Here is a 19,028-nt window from a genome sequence, read left to right on the forward strand (position 1 = left end):
CGTTTTCCATTTCCATGGCAGCCATCAAAAAGAAGGTAAGTGGGGTTTGGAGGGCGGGAGTGGGATGGGGGAAGAAAAAAAAAAAGTACCTGCTTCCCCGGCGAGGGATGAGGGAAGCCTCCAGCTGTGTGGAGGCGGGAGCGGGGATGGCCCCGCTCTGAGTCTCCACACGGCTGGATGCCTCCCTCATCCCCCGCCGGGGACGCAGGAACAAGAAGGTAAGTTGGGGGGGGGCAGGTGGGAGGTTCGGGAAGGGAATACAAAAAAAATAAAAAAAAAAACCTGAGTCCCCGGCGGGGGGGGGGGGGGGGGGAGGCAGCCTCTCAGCCGCGGGGAGGCTCAGAGCGGTGATGGCCCCATGGCCCCGCTTCGAGCCTCCTCATTGGCTGAGGGGCTGCCACGCCCCCCGCCGGGGACAAATGCAGTGGAATCCCGACAGAGGGATTCCCGGCCTGGTATTGACTCGGCGAGGGTCAATCAGAATAGCTCTTTCATTCTGATTGCGCCCTCGCCGGGTACTAATACAATATATCATATTCAGAACAATGTTTCAGTCCTATTCATACTTAATCTATGAACCTTAATAATGTTGCAGACTAAATACATGATGTGGGCATATTGTATTTAGTCTGCAGAAGGCTTTCATAAACTGTACATGCAACATGGTTAAAAGCGTGTCTCATGCCCAATATATGTATTGCACACTTGTATACTGTGTACATGAAGAGTTAACATTTGTCATTGTTTAGAACGAAACCTGCATGTAATATGCCTTGAAATTGACACTGCTTCTTTTGTCTGAGCTACTCTGGCCTTTTCACCCCATGTTTACAGCGTTTTCAGCAAGCGAACCACCTCCGTTTATTTTTTGGCTGGATTTCCCACGTAGTCGAAATAGTTTACATTTAGGAGATTCCAGTTTTGATTACATTAGTTTGCCCATGATTAGAAAGGGCTAACTACGCAGAAGGAAATTACACTGTTACGGTCCCAAATACAAATGAAAAATTAATTGTGGTTAGATGTTGGGTTGGATTTTTTAATGATCAGAAAATATAATTCGAATGGCTATCCCTGTGTTAACCGCAGTATATTTAACAGTAAATGTCGACTCTACAGAAAGTGCTCCTGGAGGTTGGGCACAATGACCCAAGAGGAATTCCATTGCTCTTTATGGCATTTAGGTTCACGCTTGTTCAGTGGAGTAACTTTGCTGAAAATGCTGGGGGGAGGAGGGGTCATGACATCTGAAGAAAAGGTGCCCCAGCCAAATAAATGGGGACAAAATGGTGTGCCATGAAAGTTGGGGTGGGACAAACTTGTCTGTCTCCCATAAAATTAAGCGCATGCGCTTGTTTTAAATATTAAACTGAAAAAGGGAAAACTCGACTTGTTAAATATGACTGCCATTTATGAACAGCTAGTGGGCCAATCTCTAGCAATATGTTGCTGCTTGCAGACCGCAAACTGCTATGCAAGGCCTATAATTTAATTAGTCTGCGTACCAAGCTACGAAAGTAAGTATTCTTCAGGCTTTAGGATTACTAGCTGCTGGCCATACACCTGGTGGCTGTTTATTTCTATTGATGGAACACTTTTTGTGCTAAAAATGCAATGCACTTGTAGCACAATCAAGGTTCCAACAAATCAAAAAGTAAAGATGGCCGCAATGAAAAATAAGAGAGGGCCCTCACAAATGAAGGAGTCCTCTTTCTATTTCCATAAAAACAAAAACAATGGCCATGCACAGCAAAGCAGTTGCAGGGTGGACCAGCTGCTGGAAGCTCAATTGATGGAACACATGCAATCCAATAGAGACGGAAATGCAACACGCCCCTCCGCTGGCTAAGGCTGCCATACAAATGCCAGCGATATTGCCTGGGTTTCACGCAACCTGACTGGTGATGATCCTTATCAACATTTCGCACCCATACGTTTTTAATAAAAATTGTTTACATTTACTTATCATCGTGTTCGTACTTAACACTGAGGGACACCAGGGAAAAGTGAGCACACACACACACACACACACACACACACACGCACGCACGCACGCACGCACGCACGCACGCACGCACGCACGCACGCACGCACGCACGCACGCACGCACGCACGCACACACACACACACACACACACACACACTTTCTCTCTCTCTCTCTCTCTCTCGCTCTCTCGCTCTCTCTCTCTCGCTCTCTCTCTCTCTCAACCTAAACAACCGCTAAGTTGCTATAGTCATCACTTTCAAGGTGCTCCTAGAATGCAAAGGAGAATTCGACCTTCACATGGATACACCTCATTAATTAAACCAACATTTCTATTTTATTCAGTATAACATTAAAACATCTCAATCATAAAAGCATCAGAAAGTGATCTGTGCTTTACAAAGTGACCAGTGTGTCCCACCACAAAAGTGACTTGTGCTTGTACAAAATACAATTGATAAAAAATAATATGCACATCATAAAATATTTAATTTACACAAGCAATGTATTCTAAAAAAATCATATTTCTAAAAGTCCACAGTTGTACATTTCATAATGACAAATGATTGACAAGTCTTAGGGCCTCATTACCCGGTAGGCGGTGAGCCATGGTGCTATTAGCGCCATGGCTCATGCCGGTAAAATACCAGCACCGCTTTGGCGGAAAGGGGATTTACCGCCCCATTCCAAGGTTGGAGGGGCGGTAAATCCCCCTTCTGCCATTGCCCTTCCCCATTCCCATTTCTGCCCCATAGGGCTCTATGGGAATGGGGAAGGCGCTAATTACGGCACCGCAATTTTGCGGTGTCGTAATTAGCTCCGAGGTCCCTTAGCGGGTTGGATTTTAACGCCTGCAAAAAGCAGGCGTTAAACCCCCCAACCCGCAAAGGGACCTCGTAGTAAGGCGGTAGGGATTTACCTGTACCGGTATTTTACCGGTACCGGTAAATCCCTACCGCCATCCGTGTAATGAGGCCCTTAGTCTTGAGTGCATGTGAGGGCACGGTTCTCTTCTGCCCAAGTAACTTTCATTAGTTAGTTGTTATACAACCACATCAATGTGGGTGTTCATATCTAAACCCAACATGTTTCGTTCCTTATCTGCACTATACCACATTTATAGGAGTTTAGAGGTTGTTATCACCGTGTTCAACAACTGTGTGATGTTATTTTCTATGATGTGATTGAGTTGCATGAGGGCTGCGAAATACCTCTTTCACTACCCTATGATTTTTATGAAATGGACCCAGTCTGGTTTATATAAATATCAACTGAAATCAATAGACATCATTACACACCAATATTCCAAGGTGCAATGGAAATCCATTGGAATGCTTCCCTAAGTAGGCCAGCTAACCATCAAAAAACGATATGGCAGCAGCTTGACACAGTGGCAGAAACATTCTTTAACAGTACAACTTGAATTTGGTTCAGGCCCCTTTGATAATTCTATAGTAAACTCTTGACATTCCCTTTCACAAACATGATGAAACCAAGTATTCTGAAACTCCACACGCGCTTACATCAAAACTTCCAATAAATTCATATGTTCCAGCCATCCTGGTATGCAGACAATGAAATCCCTTCTCTGACTCTCTAGCAATCCACCTCAAGACCTCCTCAGAAATGTACAGCCACAGCCCCCCATTTACTATACTGCAGACTGTGCACTGTATGTCTGCTGCTGCTACCTTGCCTTCTGTAGTGCACACACGACTTTTGTTTCCATAACTTGCAAACACTCTGCATAGTGAATTGGTAATAGCTTTGCTGAGCTATCTCTGAAAGGCCACCAGATCTTCTAAACTAACTTGGCCGGCAACAGGTCACAGCCCCTCAAGATCACGATATAAAACCAATGATCCTAGTCAAAGGTTGGTCGAATGACTCCTTATCACCGGAAACACCAACTTTCTATTCTGGGGTTTCCCTTTTCACAAATCAGTTGTATCAAGTGTCTAAGTTCCCTCTGTTCAATTGAGGTTAGCAAAGACTGCAACTTCCAGAATGCATTTGTTTGTGAAATGAAAGCCCAAGACTGGAGAAGAGAGATCGCAGGGATATGGACTCATCCTCAGTGTTGCTGATAAAAGATGCAGCCATCAAAGAGGGAGGCCAAAAGTGAAGGAGATTGGGTAAGCATTCGGACAAGAAAGCGTGCTCACAGGACTCCACTTAGAGCCCTCCCTTTGTGCCAAACTACCAATGTCAATAAAAATATTCCAACCGTTGATTCTGTCAGGTTGACACAGAGCTCTCAAGTTTCTCCATGCCATGGTTTCCCTTTCAATTCTGATACTTGTCGTTTTTTCTTTCCCATTTTAAAGTTAGAAAATTGCAAATCCCAGAACTCCTAGGAAAAAAAACTTTGGTTGACTTTGGCATGCAGTGCCTGGAGAAATGTGAGAGCTATGGCGAGGTGACCTCTCAGACTTTCCAAAGACGATACTACTGAAGCACATTTTCAGATTGCATGCGTTGCATTGCCTCGATGCACTCACTGCATTTGCAATCGAGCACTTCTGCCAGCCAGCCTGGCATGTCTCTCTAACAGGGCATGGGGAGCGTGCATTCAAGGTGCAAAGAAAGCCGGGCCTCACCTGCTCGAGATCCTCTTCATCGCTACTCAGCTTCAGGTCATCCTCTAGCATTCTACAAAAACAAGAAGACATACAATCTGTCAATCACAGGTGCTTCAACCGGAAAATACCGCTTAAAATTCTTACTACTGGGCAAGGCCGTGGTGCGCAGGTGCATCTGTGATGCCTTCAGACTGTCGACGATTAAGTTATCTGCGGAGGGGGAGGGGGCTATTGCCACCTGTATTGAAATCAATTACCTTTGTAGAATCAGCAGTAGTAACTATAGAGACCAAACTTTCACCAACCACTTCCTGCTTCTTGTCCATGACCCAAAGGACCGCATTCATCAGAACAGCGGCCGCTGATTATTAATAGCCCAGCGATAAAAATGTGCATCACTGCAAAGGAATATTTTTAGACAACATGTTCTGAAGGCTGTTAATGGAGGCGGTGACACAGCTCCTCAATCAGAACAAATTGGCTGTTCTGTTGCACCAAGGACGTAGAGGGAACGGGATCACGGCACAAGATTACCGTTGTAAAATGGAGGCCGTGAGTTGTTCTACAAAATGTCAGATGTTGGGATGGGTTATCTTATGTTTCAAAGTTCTTTACTTTTGAAATGAGATGGGGCAGGCAGTTAGTTGGTGCACCTCAAACCTTCCTGAGCAGATTTAGCTGCTTCCTTTATGTCGACTGATATATTTATTTATTTTAATTTTATTTGTATCTCGCTCAGACACAAGTGTTTCAGAGCGCGACGAGGCAAGGGTGGGGAACAAGGGAGGACAAAAGAACGATATTACTAGGCCAAGTGACATTGAGAACGTGCAAGTGCAGGGGAGAGGGAAGGGGGAAATTGCAAGGGGGAGGGGAGGAGTGGGAAGTGCTGAACACAGGATAAAAAAACACAACAGGTAGTGCAGCCAGCAGGTGGCAAGAGCAAGGTTAAAGCGCATACAAGAGGTGTCAAATAAGTGCAGGTAAGGGGACTGTAGGTTGCAGATACAGACCCAAGTGCACGGGTTGCAAGGAGGCAGTGCAGGTGTGTGATAAGTATTTGGGTAAAGGACCAGCCCTTGGCCTCCTTAATTAGTCTTTCATCAACTCAAATTATGACATTTGTGGTAGTCTAGTCAGTTGCCGCTGCACAGAAAGCACTGATTTCAACTCCATACCTTATAGCAATGATGACACCAGTTATCTATTCCCCAAAATGTGAATGACGTAATTTCCGTGAATTAATTAGTTCACTAAAAGTTAAGCCTAGGCAATGGTTTGGTCTCAACGGCTTATAAGTCTTTTATCCCTCCAAGCATGACAATCCCTATGTATAATCAAAACACACCACCCAATTGACTGCATCCCCTTAATTCAATCAGTGCGATAACCCTTTGAAAGGTGTAAACCAAGTGTCTGCAACCTTCATCTCTCTATATGTTTTAGACTACAACTCCCATCAGCCTTAGTAAGTGCATTAAACGGAGAGGGATCATGGTAGTAGAAGTCCAAAACATGCGAGTGCTCCAGGTTGCAGACTCTTAAGGTCAACAAACACCACCACCACATGCAATTAGTTAACATTATTAATTATTATTATTATTATTATTATTATTATTACTTGGTTAACATTAACAACCAGCGACCCCTCCCCTTTGACGAATCTGCTGTTGATAGTGTTAGCCTATGTCCAACTTTTATTTAACCTAGCAATAGCTGCTAACTTTGGGGGACTTAGTGACGCGGGAACGAAACAGCAATTCTGTTTGTCATATTTCTGGGACTACTTAATCTCACAGTTAACTATTGCAATCTGCAGCAAAATGCCCTTCCACACCTTGACAAGGCTTTGACATCATGCCCTGCTTCCTTTCTGGCAGACATTGTATGGTAGTCCGCCGACATCACTGACACAATCATTGTCATCTTCCACTACCCAACTCTGGGGATCTCTCTTTTCCACTCTCGCAGTGGCGATTCCCAGCAGCACAGCCTGTGGTACAGTTTACGTTTGTCTAGAGTTGCATTCACTATCAATAATAATACCTGATAAAAACACTCTTATTTGCAAACTGTGACACAGTATATGGGCAAAGAATAATTTCTGCTTTAGTCTCTACAGCACAATGCAGGCTTTATATTCGATTTTTATTAAGTCACTAGCAAATGTACCCCTTCTCCGAATGGGTTCTGTAGATAGACATGATAACACACTCATTAATTGTTGAAAATGAATGATCCTGTAGGTTGCTGTTCCGCCTTACCCTGGCTTAGTGCAGTTCGTTGCAGTGCATTGCTGTGCAAATATCTCAGATATCGTGCATCCCAGGGCCTTAAAATGTGGTTTTTGAGGTCCTATAGGGACCTCAAGTTTTGTTTCTATGTCAGGACTGGGTGAGAAACAACATGTTTTCTTTCCCTTCCCAGTGTACGTGGTTTATGACTTTGTCGGCAGGCACCATCTCACAAAAATCCTCTGGCAAAGTAATTTCATGTGATGTGGCAAACACTTTTTCTTCCCTTGCTGGAGAACATGGTTTATGACTAGGGCTGTGCCGAATAGCATATGTAGTATTCAGCCGAATACCGAATAGTTTGTGAACTATCCGGCTGAAGCCGAATATGAAGCCAAATAGTTGCTTTAATTAATAAAACATGTTCCACACTTGAAAAAACACACTTATAACAAAAGCACCATTTTACATGCATTCCATACTTGTATTTCTCTTCATTGTAATCAATCAGCATCTTTATTTAAAGTGTAAAAGCCAGAAAAAAAGAAAATGTAACCTTCATTGTCTGATTGCTCCGAGTAGATGTAGGGTGTTGTCTCTCTGCGTGGTCTGGGGTGATGGCAGGCCATGCAGGGATTTATGTTTAGTAGGGATGGGCAAGCAGAATTCCAGGTAGGGGGATTGGTGTTGTTGAGGTGGGAGGTGGAATACCATGTATGGTATTTGTGTAAGGGGTTTCAGCCCCAAGTAGGAAGTTTGTGGAAGTGTTGGGGAGGCAGGATGCAAGTAATGGGGGCTTGCACTGTGTGCCGGCAGAGTGTCAGCAATGGTGTCTTTGGTTCCAATACATGCATGCTCATTTTACCGGTTCAGCCCATGTTTGCCACTTGGAGTCAAGCCGGACTCCAAGTCTCGGCCCGACATGGCCCATCCCAGGAATTCTCTGGCTTGACCTAACTCTACATCCTACAAATACCACCAATAGAGCATAGCTCTCTGACTGTCTCATACAGAGTCCTCACACCAATTTTTACCCGCTGTCACACACTGGCCGTACTTTGGAACTGGAGAGGTTACCCAACATAAATTCCTCTGAGGTCTGTTATGTCAGGCAAAGTAATATGCCCCCACCTAACCGAGCCCTGCTAGTCTCCACTACCTAGTGTGGATTCATAATGTTTCTCTATGGGCATGGCCCATAGGAACAAATGCTGCTCACTTTTCAATTATCCTCACCACTCCTCCCAATACACAAACATATGCACCTTATCATTCCTGATAAAATATTAAACAATGTTAAACTCAGGACTCAAGTCATTAAAAAAAGAAAAGGCAGGACATATGCAATGGGAAGTGACATAACAGGAACTGAATGTACCCTAAAGTGAAATATGCACATTTCTTTCAGTTTGTCTTTTCTAACTGAAGAAAGTGCACATTGCATATAAACATTCGCCAAAAGAAAAGATGTTCCTGTATTGTTGCAGGCTAAGTATAAAAGGTGAGCACATTTCATGTTTAAGAACATGCAACAAAACATACCCTAAAGAGCAGATTACAATATAAGATATTTTACAGCTGTGTAATAGCAATATGTCTGGTCTTGTGGCTAAGTGGGTGGTCTAATTCTATTCAGTTTTGTAAACTGAAGTCTATGCTTGCCTTTCTGATTTCTCATTGCACTGTATTCGAATGAGAGTGACAAAGTATTCGGCAAGAGCCGAATAGCAAGAAACTATTTGGCCCGAGCCGAATAGCTCTTTTTCAGCCAGAATTCGACTGAATACTTACTCAAAGCCGAAGTTCGGTACACCCCTATTTATGGCATTGTGAAACTTACAATAAAACCTTCCCAGTGAACATGTCTTACGGCTTCGTCGGCAGGGAACATCTCGCAAAAATCCTCTGGATAAGTAATTTCACCTGACGCTGCAAACCTTTGGAAAACTTCTGGAATGCTACCTGCCTTTAGCTTCACCTTTCATACATTTTTTGTTTCCCTTCCGGGTGAACATAGTTTACGATTTCGTCGACATGTCACAAACCCACAAATATATTTTAACTTTTGCTGAAATGCGGAGAAAGGGTTGGGGTGTCTAAATGTCATGTAGTCAGTAATGTCCAGAGGGTCCAAACAAGTAACTATGAACAATTTGAGGCAGGCTGGTGAAATGGTGTGGAATTGTATAAGGAACCCACAAACCCACACGTAACCTTTCACTTTTATATTACATGGACGCAGTAGCGTCCATGTAGTTATGGTTAAGTTGGTGTTTCCATAGGAAGAGCATTTTTTGGGTGGCTTATAACTTCGCTCCCTCTGGACGAATCCTCACCAAACTTTGCAAAAAAAAGTATATGGCCCACTCTGAATTTGTTTGCAAAGTGTGGAGAGGTTTGGTCCAGGGGGGGCATAGTTATAGGGGCGGTCCCAAAACATTTGTTTTTTCCCATAGACATAATGGAAAAAAACTTTGCGCACGCCTACAGCCCAAACCGATGGACGGATTTACACCAAATTTGCGGCAGGAGCGGGGGCTTGGTCCCGAAAGCGTGCTTTTGCAAATTTGGTGTAAATCCGTCCAGTAGTTTCTTTTTTAAATTGACCAAAATGTAAGGCAAAAAAATGTGTGATATCTCCGTTCGCTCCGCGGACGGACTTCCCGGTTCGCTCCGCGGACAGTGCCCTGATTGGCCGAGCGGCTTGCGTGATGTCCGCGGACATGCGACATGTTCGCTGATTGGACGGCATGGTGCGTGCAGCGCGTCAGATTTTCTGTGGCGCCCGCCATCTTGCATTCGCGGACGACTGCGGACAGCGCGGTGAAACTTGGTTTAAAAGTTGTATTTAGTGGAGTGTGTTGGTGTATAAGAGTGTTTGGGGAGGGTGGGGGAGTATAAGATAGGTTCAATGTTCTGTTTTTTATGTGCTAGACACTTTTGTTGTGTTCGATTTTTCTGCGGACAACACGGCTATTCTGAAATGTTTGTAAATAAACAGAATGGATTCGGTGTCAAGTTGAAAGTGTTCTAAGAAGACTCGTGGGGTCCTGGAATGTTCGCAGGGGGTGCCCTGAAGACGTTGTCTGTATTGTTCGTTGTCAAGCTGAAAGTGTTTTAAGAACACTCGCGGTGTCCTGAAATGTTCGTACATAAAGAAAATGGGGGTGTTCTGAGGACGTTGTCCGTATTGCTCGCTGGCAAGTTGAATGTGTTCTAAGAACACTCGCGGTGTCCTGAAATGTTCAAAAATAAACAAAATGGCTGTGTTCTGAGGACGTTCTCCGTATTGTGTGCCTGCTTAGCTGTATCCAATGAGGGAATGGCACAGAGAATGAAGTGGAAATGGTAGAAGGGCTGTCTAAGAGTTATGTGGTTTGCGGACAGGGCGTGCTACATCCGGGGTTTTCCAGCAAATCCAGCATGGAAAGAAGACTGTAGGGATCAGCCAATCAGATGTTGAGGTTGTGGATTTGTTTTCAAAGAGACTGTGTGTAGTGAAGATGGCAGAAGTGAAGAAAGTCAGGGTGTTGGTGCTTGGAGATATGTTTGTGCATGGTTTACAACAGTATGCTCAATGCAGGCATGTTGCAAAGAATTTTGATGTTAAAGGAGTGGAGGTGGTGTGGAGCACTGTGCCTGATTGCAATGTACAGGGAATTGAAAAGTTTGTGAAGATATGGGCAGGATCAACAGTCCCCATGTGGTGGTTTTGCACTATGGTGCTTTCCATTTGGGCTATGTCAGTGCCCCTACTTTGTTGGCAGATTTGGAACAGTTGGTTCAAGCAGTAATGAACATCCTTCCAAATGCCAAAGTAATTTTGATTAGGCAATATGGGACAATAGTTCCGTTTTTTGTCCTCATCAAAACAATGCTAGGTGTGTAATCAACCGAGGCATGTGTGCCTTCATGCTTAGAGCTGGTATGTTCTTCTGTAATAATGAGAATATTGATTTCAGTAATGCTGTTTATTTTAAAGTAGATGGCATTTCCTTATCTTTTATGGGAAATGCCATTCTGTTTTGGAATGTAAGGGTTGCTTTGGAGAAGGTTATGTGAAGATTTTAGGAGTAAAGTAAGAAAAAAAATACAAAATAACAGGTGTCTGTCAAGCATCTGCAAAAGAAAACCCCAAAAATGGCTCTTTTCAGAGCCAACCTCAAAGGGGAAATGGGGCACACTATTTAAATTTACATTCACCACGCTCAGATTTTCGATATGTCCGCGGACATTGCGGTAGTCTGCGGACATCGAAATCACTAGCTAGGGGTTCAGTATGCTCTATGTTACATGTATTTAAAGTCAGGGATATTATGGTTAAGTTGTGCTACTAAAAACATATGAAATTCAGTGAAAAAAACTTTGTTAAAAGGGACGTTATGGTTAAGTTGCGCTACTAAAAACCTATGAAATTCAGTGAAAAAACTTTGTTAAAAGGGCGTTATGGTTCAAAGTAAAACCGAAAACCCCCTGAAATTCGGCAGTTATGGTAAGATAAGCAACCATAACTCACACCACCGTGCACTGCTAACACTAACACCCAGGACATCAAAGATGACATCACAAATGTCATTGATGACATCACTGATGACATCACATGTGCATTTACTTTTCATGAAAACTTTGTAGGAGGGATTCTTATAATGTTGACCAAAAAGTGTGAAGGATCATTTGAATAAATATCATGAGCTAATTAGTGCATTAAGCAATGCATTGATATAAATAGCATTCTATTATGAAGTTCTATCCAGTATACTAAGCAACTCATGCAGAAACTTAGGCAGTGTGTGCAGTATACATGATGAAGGTGCAATATTCATAATCTTGCCACGTAGAATAATGAAATGATAACTGCTTTCTTATTAGAGTTTTGCGTACTGTGAAACATGTAATAAGTAGCTAATAAAACCCACTTAATTCATAATTACACTTAATACAGACAAAACACAAAGAGACAAAAACACATACAAATATGAGTATATGCAGAGACAGAGAATTAAGCAAAAAAGCAGAAGAAGTAGCAGAAAGAGTTCATAACCTAACTGATTATCTTTATGCAGAGAAATGATTGCTCTGTTTCAAAGCTGCTACTTACTGTATGTATGTGTATCAAATGATGTCAGTGTACCCTAAGGAAAGGAGTGTGAGTACAATGTATACAAATATGAGCATATACAGGGAAGGTATAGTTATAAAAATAAAACTATGAGAAAGTGCTGATAACTCTAATGATTATCTTCATGCACAGAAAGGATTGCTCTCTTTCAAGCCTGTGTCTTCCGCTTTATATATGTTTCATATGATATGACTTGACCCTAAGTCTACAAATATAGTACCTTTTCAATTTTTACTTCCTGACTGTTACTGAAGAAAGCCATCCATGTGATGTCATCAGTGATGTCATCAATGATCACATTGTTAGTGTTAGCAGTGCACGGGGGCGCGAGTTATGGTTGCTTATCTTACCATAACTGCCGAATTTCAGGGGTTTTTCGGTTTTACTTTGAACCATAACATCCCTTTAACAAAGTTTTTTTACTGATATATAGATAGATGTTGGGGTATTTGTCAAGTTAGTGACCAATCAGGAGTACATAGCTGCGTATCAGTTTCTGGCAGAGCTTAGTCTCACATAGCGTGTAATGCACGCATTAACAGCAGAGTAATGACAGAATAAACAGACACCCAGGGGATGGTTGAGTGTACCCGGATCTCGCGAGATACTGTAATCTGCTTACTCCGGGTGCACTCAGCTCGGAGCTTCTCTGCAAATGAGTTCAAAGAAGCCTTTAGCAGAATTTTACGATTTCAGAAATTCACCTACTACTGCACGAAGTTTGACAATAAAATTAGCATCCGCAGGGACAGTGGCAATATTCAGTTAATACATGCAATTCCACGTTCCACCTTCAGTGATCTTTACTGTTGTTTTACCCAAATATCCATTTGATCACCCTTATCACTCCCTGAGCCCCGTAGATACTACGGCTTTCCTTCCTTGCTAAAAGCCGTTTGATTACCGTAATATGGTGTACCGCTGCTGAAGACTCTGCCCTTAATAATAAAAATGTTTCACAGACACTGCATTGTTGTTCTTACATTTCATATCAACCACAGATTTAACAACATTTCAAAGGCCTGATTGTAAGCACGTAACCGCCCAAGTAAGTGGCTCATGCCGTGAAGGTAAGTGATCGCCCAGAGCCAGTGCTTTAAGTGGGATTGGAAATCGAGGGGGGGGGCCTCTAGTTAGGGGGTGTGGCCTAACGAAAAAAACCCTTGTTTACGGGTGGGGGGGGGCTACTGGTAAAAGAGGTGGAGCTGGGGCACACTGGGATCATTACCTTTGATGCGCTCAGCCCCTCCTTTTAAACAAAAGCAGGGGCTGGGCGCACCAAAAGGTGTGATACCAGTGTGCACCAGCTCACACGCAGCAGGCAGTCCTTTCATTCAAGGAGCCCGCTTTAACCACGGCCTCCTTGAATGAAAGGTCTGCCTGCTGCTGGTGTCTATGTACTTAAAACAGTAGGAGATAGTACATTAAGTGGGTTTAGAAATCGAGGGGAGGGCTCTCCTTAGGGGGCGTGGCCTAAGTAAGGGTACTTAGGCCACGTACCCCTTAGCAGAGCCCCTTTCATCTAAGGTTGGGGGATGCTGGTAATAGAAGTAGAGCTGGCGCGCAATGGCATTATTACCTTTGATGAGCCCAGTCCCTCCTTTTAAACAAAAGAAGGGGCTGGGTGCACCAAAGGTGTGACACCAGTGTGACCCAGCTCACACACAGCAGGCAGTCCTATCATCCTAGAAGCCGGTGGTAGGCCACGCTTTAACCACTGGCTCCTTGAATGAAACGTCACCCTGCTGGTGATGTCTCTGTACTCTGAAACAGGATGATGGCTGGACTGTCCAGCTTTCCTTTTGTTTTCGAGTTAAGTCATCAAGCAGCATGAAGCCTATTTGCTTCATGCTGCGTGATGACTATTTACTCAGAAACAAAATAAGAGCTGGGCAGTCCAGCTCTCCTCCTGTTTCTGAGTACAGAGACATCAAGCAGCCCGTGTAGCCGAAGCGCTGCACGATTCCACAGGCTGCTTGCGGGTGTCAGTACTTCCGAAGTGCTGGCACCTGCAGGCAGCCTGTGCCTGCCTGACGGAAGTGTTGACGTGGCTGGAGCCACTCGGGAGTGGGGCATGGTAGGGCCCCGGCTCAGGAGCCCTTTTTGGAAACTGTCCGGGCTCAGCTCTGGCCCTAGCTAGCCCCGGCCCACTTAAAGCTGTGCCCCAGCCTATGCGTGAGCCGTGATCTTTGGTGGCAATCCATTTATAAAAGGTTGCAGGAGGAAACTGTTGTTGATTCCTGGACATTGGTGCTGCTATGACAGAATTTTGGATGCAAAGGCACCTTTGAGAGTGATGATGACTTGCTTGGAGGGGAGATGTGAGTTGGCTTTTCTAATGTGTGGCGGTTCTGCCAAACACTGTCTAGGCGTGAACCGAACTGCCACTAAAAAGCACGCTCCCACTTGCATAGATCTTGCTTGCGTGGAAGGACAGGGTACAACCAGCTCTGCATCCAGTGAGCTCTACATCACTGAGCCGCACGGGACAGGAGCAGGGGCTGGAAGAAGCGCTGTTCCCAGCAGAGTCGTGTGTCATGACAAGAGGGTTCAAAGAAGTTTATGGACGGGCATAACAGGCAAGCAGCCAGCGTTTGGTGAATTATGGAAGAGTGATTAAACCATCTTTGAACTCGAAAGAAGCGACATGTTGCCAGGCCTTAAAAAGCATTGCATCTCCTCAACAAAAAAACAAGCACGATATTTGTAATCAGCTAATGTGTGCTGCCTGCACGTGGGCGGTTGTCAAGTGCAGCTGTTGTACTTCCTGGGGTGGAAAACAAAAGGTACTTCAAACTATTGAATTGAAATAAAATGCGCAATTAATTTCAATTAAGTGAACTGTGAAAGAAGGCAGTTGTCTCAATTAGTCTGCTTTTGTGTCGAGAAACAAGCTGCACTAAGCGAAGGGACGCCGCTGTGACAGCACAACCGGAAACGTTGCATTAAGCTGTGTCTCTGTGAGAAAGGCTGCCACAAAAGCAAAGGGGGTAGCATGTGTGCCAGCCACCGGAATGGAGCTCACAGAACATGAAAGAAACATGTCCATGGTTACCTCTGCCACGCGTCACAACAATTGTGAACAATCTAGTCAGGTCTTTTAAAGTACAAAGAAACCAAAGTAATACACCAAGGACCTGTGTTCACCACATGCCACGTAAGGGCATCAGTGTAGGCAAGCGGCTTCCAAATTAGAGGAACACGGCAGCACAGGTGTGCGGGTACAGAGGTGGACTGGCCTATAGGGAACTCTGGAGATTTCCCAGTAGGCCTCCTTCACCCTGGGCCAGCACAGGTTTGCGGGTGTTAGGGGTTCGGGGCAGGGCATTCAATAAATGTGCAGCCTGGGCCGAGAATGTCCTGCTTCCCATTTGAAAGTCACGGGGAGCTCCAGGAGTGAGGGACTCAGCAGAGCAATGTATCTCTCACTAACGGCGGCCATTTTTAAATGAAGGCCTGATGCGCGCAATGCACATGGATTCAGGCTTCACGAGGTTAGCTGCAGGGAGCCAAGTAGTACGGGTATGATATGATATTTTATAAATATCGCGCCCAGACACAAGTGTTTCAGGGCGCAACGAGGTAAGGGAGGGGTACAAGGGAGAACAAAACAACGATCTTAGATTGTTAAAATCGAAAATAAAGATATGAAAGTTCACAGATTGAAAGAAATGCTTGAAATGACCAAAGTTTTAAAATCGAAAGTGAGAAAAGGTTGCAAAATTGAAGTAACAATTGAAAATAATTAGGAGGAAGAGGCTATTTGGTTTTGGGGGCACAGAGGTACATGCACTTTCATCATTAAACAAAAAACTGTTTTGAATATGGCGGAAAGATCCATAGGGGATGATTCACAAAGCGTTTATCAATGGGATTTTCCCATTGAAAAATGCTATGGGAATTAGGTCGATATTTTCAGGGACTAGAAGTGAGGGCAAAAAGAGGGTAACGATGGCTATATCCCTGTATTATGAAGTACAAATAAAATGCATGAGAAAGAGTGGAGACATATACATGATACCATAAGATAGCGGACGGGGCAGCGGGATGTCATGGAACAGAAAAACGGAAACCATTGTAAACATAACATAAACAAATGAAACATATTTTAAAACTTAAATGTATAGCAATGAAAATTCTAGAAAAGGTTGTATTTTCGAAGTTTCATTTTCAAACTTTGGTGTTTCAAAGACCTATAAACAATGAAAGTGTTCTAAGTACTTGGGAGATGTGGCCTCTATAAACCATGTTGAGAAGGAGATGGTCTGCTGCATTCTTCAGTCACCGGAGGGCCCCTTGAAAGGCAAGCTTCTAATTATTACATATAAGCTTTGTCCTTTTCCCCAACTATTATTTGAACCCTTTCACAGATGTAGGAGATACAACTAGGGCCTTCATTAGTTCAGGAAGTAGAGCAGGTTGTCAACACTGCCAAACAGCAGAAATGCTGACTAGCAGGGCGAGCATCCAATGGACTTGGCTCTCACATGGATAACCTCTTTTCTCAGTGAAAGGTCACCAATAGCAGTGGTCAGTCACTTGAAAATAAGCACGACCAAGCTGAACTGTTTTAAAAAAAAAATTGTTATTGTTCATTTATAACAAGTGGTTTCCCAAGGGAGGGATTGGTATTCGAACCACTGTTGTGCTGCACTGTTTTGTTTCCAAGACAAACTCGTTGCTCCTGAGCTATTAGTTGTTCGTAACAGCTAATTCTGGACCTTCCTTTACAGGTATACTGATGAAACATAAACACTGCTCCCCCGAGATGCAGAAATTTCGTCTCTGTCCAGGGCAACAATCCAGCTCTCGCTCCCCGGATTTGTGGCCTTCCAGTCTATGCCCACTCCCTGCACCAACAACTCAAGCGAGCAACCTGGGCGTACTGATGGATGAACAGCTCACTCTGCGCCCCCAAAAACCACAGAGCGCCCTTATCAATGTATCTGATGTCTTTCCTTCCTGAAATCCAGCAGCAAGGTGGTGCTGTTAGGATGTGAGTGTGTGTTCAAAATAACAGAGCAACATAACATAACATTTCCGATAGCAACTGTCCCAGGGCGCGCCGTCTACGTTCTGAATCTGTGAATCTTTTGATTGGTTCCACTTTCCATTACTCTCGACTCCGTGATCAGGCTTTTCCAGTTCAGCTGGTGGGATTTGGGAATTCCTATACACTCTACATCCAATTCTGCCCTCATCTATTACATTTCCGTAGTGAACTAAAAACCTGGCGTTTTTTCTGCAGAACACTCCAAAACGATAGAAATAGAACATAGAAGTTTAAGGCTTTTCCCAATTTATGATTCCCTCCTTTTCGTTTTTAGAACTGAGAATCCGCCAATACCATAGTTTATATGAACTCTCACCCAGAAACACAGACTTGAAAGTGCTTAGGTTCTTGACACAGGTACCTTAACGTGTATTGGAATTACATGAATGTAAACCTATCAGTCAATTATGCTCACAACTAGGACGGATTATTCAATTTTTCCATTTCTATTGTCAGAAGTAATTATATAAGACCACTGACTCAAGAAATATAAAGGGAATCTAAAATGTTTTAAGACACAGAGCCCTAAAATTTTAAATTCAGTATTGCCGCAAAAGCACAAGGTATGGTAGAGTGAATCAGAATTCCGTTCTAGAATGCATCTAAGACAGGTACGCTTGACTAGTGATTATGCTAAAGTGCTCCTCAAAAGTCACTCAGTCTTCACTCAGCTTTCCGCAAGGGAGTCTGCACCCATCTCAAGAGCTATAATACTTACAATTTATGGATGCTTACAGTTTAATTAATTTAAAATCCTAAAAATATACAGAGGATAGAGTTGAAATATGTTTTTGTTTTTGGATCCTTCCTCACTTATGTTATTTCCCTTTTATGCAGCAATGAGATACTTATAGAGATGCATTTGTTACTTTTATTTACAGCTTTGAATAAGAGCCTGGTTAGGCTTGAGATATGTGTTGGCATTAGTGGGTATAAGAGTGTAGGCTGAAACCCAGCACAAGTTTTCATCAAAAGTATTTACACACAAGACCACTAGGGGGCGCGGATGAAGATGGCCGTCTAGGTTGATTGCTCCCGATACTGTCAGCGACATGGAGATGATGTAGACCATTCTAGCCCGAAATTGCAGAATCCGGCCACATCTAAGTGCGGTTGAAACACTCAGCAACCTGAACGAACGAAAATTGCAACCTGAGGTGAAGCCCATGAGATAGACCACGCAGGTGTGGTGGGGAAACACGGCGAGAAGGCGCGCGGCCACCAAAGACCAGGGAACGGAACTTGCTGGAGCACACCGCTTATAAGGAGCAGAGGACGTGTGTGGAGTAGAGGGAGGGGTGTAGACTTCCGGGTGACCGACCCACAGTCGAATGGTCTCCCCGTTCATCGCCAGCTCCATAGCCGGGAGAACAGAGAAGGGGCCAGAGTGGCGCAGGGAGCAGGATGCGCTCCCAGGGCTGACAGAGAGAGGGACAAGAGAAGCGGTCCTCTGCCTATTGCGGGATTCCCCCACGGTATAGCCCATTCGCCGGAACCGGTGGAACTTGGAGGTGAGCACCAGAAGTCCGCCCAGCGGATGGGAGGACGGCCCCCTTGATGAGAGTGAAGGAGGGTGACACTGTGGAAAGCCCGCCGCGGGACAGAAACTAACCTCACCTAGCGCGAGGTACGTCCTAGCCCCTCATCGGGCCCGCATACTTCCAGCAGCAGGGGGGGCACCACAGTTGCCTAAGAACATCCAGAGTAGCCCCGAATGGGTAAGAGGCCTTGGACAATGTCAAGGGGCCCACAAGCCTCCCATGATACGGGCAGTCCTCGAAGACGCAGGACAGGGGCAATAACAATAGAGCTACCCCCAACCCCCCGTGCCCGCAGACATACATCAGGGGCTGCTTTGCAGAACTCAGAGCTTGGAAGTGAAGTAACGGGCATTGGAGTGTGGACACCCTGACTCTGGGCGAGGCTAGGAGGGGGCCCACGGACAGTAGAGTGCTTGGGGGCGAGCAGGACCAGAGAGGAATGCCTGTGTCCCAAGTGAGGTGTATCAGTAATGAGGCAATACCTGGCTCTGTTACAATCGGAAGCAGGGCCCCCA

At 44.5% G+C, this 19,028-nt stretch overlaps 1 protein-coding gene across 1 annotated transcript in view; it reads right to left on the minus strand.

Moving 5' to 3' along the window:
• AFF3 (ALF transcription elongation factor 3) overlaps window positions 1-19,028 on the minus strand; it is a 2,498,221-nt gene that overhangs the window by 605,518 nt on the left and 1,873,675 nt on the right. The window contains exon 8 of the mRNA XM_069636694.1: window positions 4,585-4,636. Within this exon, the coding sequence (XP_069492795.1) occupies window positions 4,585-4,636 (52 nt within the window). The remainder of the gene's footprint in view (window positions 1-4,584; window positions 4,637-19,028) is intronic.

This window comes from Ambystoma mexicanum, chromosome 7p (genome assembly GCF_040938575.1).
Source record: "Ambystoma mexicanum isolate Mex_15411 chromosome 7p, UKY_AmexF1_1, whole genome shotgun sequence".
Taxonomy (NCBI): domain Eukaryota; kingdom Metazoa; phylum Chordata; class Amphibia; order Caudata; family Ambystomatidae; genus Ambystoma; species Ambystoma mexicanum.